Source organism: Aplysia californica, unplaced genomic scaffold (genome assembly GCF_000002075.1).
Source record: "Aplysia californica isolate F4 #8 unplaced genomic scaffold, AplCal3.0 scaffold00036, whole genome shotgun sequence".
Classification (NCBI taxonomy): Eukaryota; Metazoa; Mollusca; class Gastropoda; order Aplysiida; family Aplysiidae; genus Aplysia; species Aplysia californica.
The window spans coordinates 1,421,191-1,427,436 of NW_004797306.1; the positions used below are offsets into that span (position 1 = coordinate 1,421,191).

Genomic DNA, 6,246 nt, shown 5'->3' on the forward strand with positions numbered 1-6,246 from the left:
TGACATCCACCCCTTGGCGCTCATATGACCTTATGCAGTTGCGAGCGCCGTAAAACCTTACTAAAACTAAAATGAATTGGGGGGGGGGCGGTGGTAAAAACAAAGACAAAATGTCTTTAAATAATGGAGAATATGAATTTCTGTGTTCAAACAGTCCACTGACCTCGTTCTGGAAGATTCCATCGACACTGAAGGCCAGACTGTCAGCAACGACCTCTTTGTTACCACGGTTGTAGTACGCCAGGAGATGTCCCGTGGGCGCCATAGCTGGGGTCACGTCAAGTTCAAAGTTCACGGACGTTTGGCCCTTGCCGTTGAGAGAGCCGGAGAAGGCGACACTGCCGCGGGACAGAACCTGAGCGTGGAGGGGGGGGGGTGCAGGAGGGACATAGAGTGATGTCACTGAGTCTGGCTGGTTTGAGGTGTCACCAGTAAATAGTAAGGTCAGTTCAGTTCTATGAGCACGGGTGGCGTGACGGCCTTAGCTGTGTGGTGAAGGTACGAACTGTCAAAATGTCCGATGTCAAAGTGTCAAAGTGTCATACCGTCAAATTGTTAAACGTTTAAATCGTTGAACCATCATTTCTTTTAAAAAGTAGAAGAAATAAAGAAAGCAAGAAAAAAAACGTGGGTTCGATCTCCACAGAGGGAAAATATTTCAAAATTAATCAGTGTCTTTTTCCTTTTATTGCTGGGACGCAGCCCCCCGTCAATTAAAAAAAAAGAGAAAAAAACCCTAAAAAACTAACAAAACCAATAAAACAACCAAAATCCCCCAAGAAACTAAAACAACAACCGCATCCACCCTCACCCCTTCCTAGAAAAAATCCTTGATTTTAACAGAATAAACGACTAAAAAGAAGACATCCCAAACAGAGGAAACACGCTAACAAAAACAAAACAAAAAGCAAAAACAAAAAAAGCAAAAAGAAGACAAAAAGACAAAAAGAAAGCAGCAGAAGCTGGCCCAGACTCCAGGTTATAAATGATGTCTCTATTGCCTTGTGTCACTCACCTCGTACGTCACACGGCCCAGTGGCTCTGTGGCTCTCAGGTTGAAACTGGCCTTTGATTTGGCCTGTCAGACACAAAAAGAACATTGTGACGTCACAATGGTCTGTCACACAACTTGGGGCAACCTGTGAACTGACTAACTTTATTCAAATGAGTTAAAGAATTGAATTGATAACTATCGTTAACTTTAATATGGGATCGTCGATTAATTATTCATTTATTCTCTTGGCTTCCTCTGTAGTGTTTTATGGTAAGGACATCCTCAAACGCCACATGAAGAACTGTAACATAGATGACACAGCCAGGGAAAAATGCCAGGGAGCATTAACACGTTTCAAAAGCTTAGAGAAGGAAGAAACAAAACAAACCAAGAACAGGAATATTTAATCGACACAGTAACATGGTAGATCAGCGCAAGCAGGGCATGTATCCCTGAATTGGTATGAGAATAGTTAACTAACAAAACTTCTAAGCTGTTACCTTGATGTTCTTTTCTAGTGCTGTGAGCTGCATGTAGGTTTTGCTCTTAGAGTAAGTCTTCTCTACCACTCTTCTGGCCGTCTGGTCTTTGAAAGTCGCCTGTGGGAATAAACTTTTCTTGTCAAACATTTCTCTCAATTCACTTTCAGCACACGTTATCTTACTTTACGACCAAAACCTTTCTTTCGCCAAGAAACATCTGACAAGAAAAAAAACCCCAACAACAAAAGACCATGTCTGTGTCTGTCTTGCACTCTATTGACGCCTGTCAAATGAAAACAGCTGATCTCACCCCCCCCTCCTTAAACCTCCTGACGAAATACACCTTGATACCTTCGTGCTGGCACCAGTGATAAACAATGTAACGGTTAGACTATACACCACTACACGTAGAAGACATGATCTTGATTTCTGCGTTGCACGCAAAAGTCTATGAAACAAATATCTCCGTCTTCTTTCTGAGGTAATACATTTTCTCAGACTCTGGCAGGCAGGGTTGAAGAATCTAAATTGGGTTGAGGGAGGCCGTACAATTATTTGCAATCATAACTTCAATTCATTACAAGTACAACCGTTATATCAGCAATTATTACTTTTAAATCATTGCATCATGTACAACCATTATAATTAATATTTGCAATCATCACTTTTAAACCATCACATGTATATTCATTAAGTTAGCAATCATTACTGTAAACTCATTACACGTACACATTTATTACATTTGAAATAGTTACTTTTAAATCTTCACATGTACGTTGATTACTTTTATAATCAATACCTTCATGGTGATGCTGGTGGCGTTGTTGGGAATCTCTACATCCACCGCGATGACGCCATTAGCAGGCAGGGTCAGGTTCTGTCCGGGCAGCGGGTAGGTGCCTGTGAAGACGTTGGTGTCGTAGAGGTCCTGGTCCTTGACCTTGAGTCTGTAGCTGACCGATGTGTACACGGAGACCACGTTGTTCTCGCCGGGGGGAGGGAGGTTGTCAGGGGAGCTGGCGCGGAGCTGGAAGGATGGGATAGAGGGTTGGAGGGATTTTAAATGTTTTCTGGTTATATGAATAAATAAATAAATAAATACATAAATAAATAAATAAATAAACAAACAAATAAATAAATAAATAAATAAATATATTCTTAATAATAATAATAATAATATAACAACGAATCATAATATACAACGCATTTTTAGTAACTTAGTGCTCCATGAACTTGACAATAATGCAAAGACCATCATTCAAATAGTGAGCCTTTCACTCCTTCCCTCCTCCCTCCTCATCTCTCTCATTCTCTCTCTCCCTCCCTCTCTTCCCCCCCTCTCTCTCCCCCCCTCTCTCTCTCTCTCTCTCTCTCTCTCTCCCTCTCTCCCTCCCTCTCATTTTCATTTATTTCTCTTTCCACCCCTTTGCTCTACAATTTACTGACATTACATTGAAGTTGACTTAAATTATGCCTCACCAAAAAAAAAGAATCCAGTTTAAAACGACTTTGTAAAATAAAAGATAGGTAAGGGGCCTTCCATTTGTTTGTTTTTACTTTGGAGTTTGGACTGTTTTTTAATTATATGCACGAAAACTCTGTAATTATAAAGTTTCGAATGCTTGCCAGAAAGTCTTCAAAATATGGAGTCTCACATGGTACACACAAAAAGATGAGTTGGCAGCAATTATGAAGCCAGCTTTTATTATTACGAATAATTAAAATGTTCGCCTTTGCACGCCGAAGATATGAGTTAGAGTTCAATTCCCACTTTGGGAAATGATCTCATAGAGCATCTCCGTCTATCTCCCGAGATATCATATTCCATTAAGGCCGAGTTGGTCCATACAACAGGGTGCAAAGATCCGGTCTCCCAAAACGTTATCAAAAGCAGTGCTTGTCAATCTTTTCTTAACTAAAGCCAACTTTTGCCACCTTTAACCTTATCCTACGACGTGTTTTTATTATTGTATCCATAAGACGTGGGGAACTCAGTGCCCCCACATTCCAAAAGAGGAAATTTACTTGTTAATCCAATCGGTACCCTTTGCATAGCAGTCTGTCAAAATGTGTTTTTTTATTTTTTAGAAATACTGAAAGTTTCAAAAAAAAAATTCGCTCAAGAAGTATGATAAAAAGGGAAAAATACCACCGCGGGGGTACAAAATGACCTCAGGTGTACGGATAGGGTAACATTATCGTACCGCACACCTACATGCTTGTACTTCCAAGTAGAGAATTAAATAATACCTGTCACCCAGTCCCCGTGTGATCCCCACCGCCCATCAACATTAACAAATCGCCCACAGTAGTGGGTGATATCGCCCACGTTGGCGAGCACTAGGTCTAACCTAAATTGTGTAGTTGATGGCGTAAAAAAACAACTAACACTCAATACTCACGAAGGCTTTGTAGGGGAGACCAGGTTTGAACACACTGGGAGTGTTTTCCAGGAACTCGATCTTGAACTCGTTGCTGTGATACTTGATGACGCTGCTGCCATTGAGACGGACACCTGGGGAGGGTGGGGGGGGAGGAGGTCAAAACACAGTGAGAACTTCAGAGGGTCAACATGACGTCATAGATGAAGCCTTTTAAAGGGAGAACATGACGTCATAGAATAAGCCTTTTCGAGGGAGAACATGAGGTCACTCATGAATTGAGAACTTCAGAGGGTCAACATGACTTCAGAGTGAGCCTGTTAGATGGGCAACATGACTTCAGAGTGAGCCTGTTAGATGGGCAACATGACTTCAGAGTGAGCCTGTTAGATGGGCAACATGACTTCAGAGTGAGCCTGTTAGATGGGCAACATGACTTCAGAGTGAGCCTGTCAGAGGGTCAACATGACTTCAGAGTGAGCCTGTCAGAGGGTCAACATGACTTCAGAGTGAGCCTGTTAGATGGGCAACATGTCGTCACATAGTGAGAACGTCAGAGGGAGCCCAAGATTATCGCCTTCTCAATAACGTCAACATTTTAGGACAGCAGTTTGTGGTGTAGCGGATAGGCTCTTTGTCATAGCATGTAGAAGACAAAAGTTCGGTTCCCGAGAGCGGAAGTTATAGCTTCATTGAGTATCTCCGTCTGTCCACTGTGTGGCTGTCTCCTATTTACACCGGATTTTCCCTGGAAAGCAGAATGTAAGCATATCTCTCTCTCTCTCTCTCTCTCTCTCTCTCTCTCTCTCTCTCTCTCTCTCTCCCCACTCCCCCCCCCCAGAAATGAAAATAAATAAATAAATGAAAGAATGAATGAATGAATAAAAAACCAAAAAAAACCCAAAAGACAAGCAAAAACTATACCAAACGAAAAACAAAACACCACACCTCCCCCTGAAAAAAACTTTTAAAAAAGAAAGAAAAAAACAACAAAAAACAAACAAATAAAAAGCCAGCAAAAGCACTAATCTAAATTGTATGTCGAAACGTGTGTAAAGCACTTACAATTACTCATATCACTTACCTGTTGCGGCTTCTTTGACCAATGCAGTGACTCTGACATCCACCCCGTTATACAGGGACACAGCTCTCTGGATGTCACTGGTGGGTACTCGGAACTTTGCCTCGCCGTCGATCTGGGCAGGGAGGAAAACAAAATAAAACAACTAGCTACAATCATTATCGCCCCCCTCCCCTCCCCCCCCCCCAAAAAAAAGCGCAAAGTCGGGGGTCGCTGAGGGGGTTACTTTTAGGGTGTCTCTATGTTTTTAGAGGAAGATGAATCAGTAGAAAATGATCGTCAGGGGGTGTGAAGACTTGATCGGGGGTGGTGGTGAAGAGGAGGGGGGAGGCTTATACTTTATTTGAACTGACTTATCTTTTCTTGGAGATGTTGAATACCGATATCAAAGTCTTTCAGTTTATGCCTCTTCTTGGTTTTACACTATGTGTACAATGAAATCTACTATTGATGATGATGATGATGATGATGATGATGATGATGATGATGATGATGATGATGATGATGATGAAGATGATGATGATGATGATGATGATGTACGAAGTGTGAGAAATCTACTAATCCATGTTCTCACAGACACTACGTACCAAATGCGAAAAGAATTAACGTAACACCCAAAATACAGACACATGAAGTAGAAAATCTCAGTGTGCGAAGCCCAGGCTGTTCTTCAAGCATTAAATTGGTTTTTGTTAGAATTAAAGTTACGTATTGAGTCGCAAGCAAATATATTTCCAAATAACACAGAGTAAAAGATAACTAATTTCGTGTAACCGAAAGACCCACAAAAGGACTCTGCAAGGTTGAAGTTACAGACCTAACTACAGACAAACATAATATTTGTATACGGACAGAATACTTCAATGCCTTTAACCTCCATGATTCTCACCTCAAAAGCCACTTGTGTTGTTTTGAGGGGTTTCCCACAGAAGTCTGGGCCCTGGTTAGGTCCCAAGTGAAGCTCCACCATACCCTTAACTGGCTGTCCGAATGTGTATCTGGGATAAACACAATGCTTTATCGGCATGGTCATAACACATTTTCGTAAAACATTTTTTTGTGGTTGGGAGAAAAATTACTACAGTTGTTAGAAAAATAACCGACAACCAATGCAAGAATGAGTCAATTCTATTACTCTCTGTCTCCCTCATTCTCTCCCTTGTCTTTCTCTATCTCGTCACCCTCCCCCATCCCCCCCTCTCTCTCTCTTTCTCCCTCTTTCTCCCTCTCTCCCTCTTTCTCTCTCTTTCTCTCTTTCTCTCTCCCTCTTTATCTCTCTCCCTCTATCTTTCTCTCGTCTCTCTCTAT

The 6,246-nt window shown here is 41.6% G+C and overlaps 1 protein-coding gene across 1 annotated transcript in view; it reads right to left on the reverse strand.

Annotated features, from left to right (window-relative positions):
* Positions 1 to 6,246, reverse strand: part of LOC101854777 (CD109 antigen) — a gene marked incomplete at its 5' end in the record, with an annotated part of 48,268 nt that overhangs the window by 34,809 nt on the left and 7,213 nt on the right. The window contains 7 exon segments of the mRNA XM_013091449.2: positions 164 to 355; positions 1,016 to 1,078; positions 1,495 to 1,593; positions 2,276 to 2,503; positions 3,879 to 3,991; positions 4,942 to 5,053; positions 5,828 to 5,936. Of these exon segments, the coding sequence (XP_012946903.1) occupies positions 164 to 355; positions 1,016 to 1,078; positions 1,495 to 1,593; positions 2,276 to 2,503; positions 3,879 to 3,991; positions 4,942 to 5,053; positions 5,828 to 5,936 (916 nt within the window).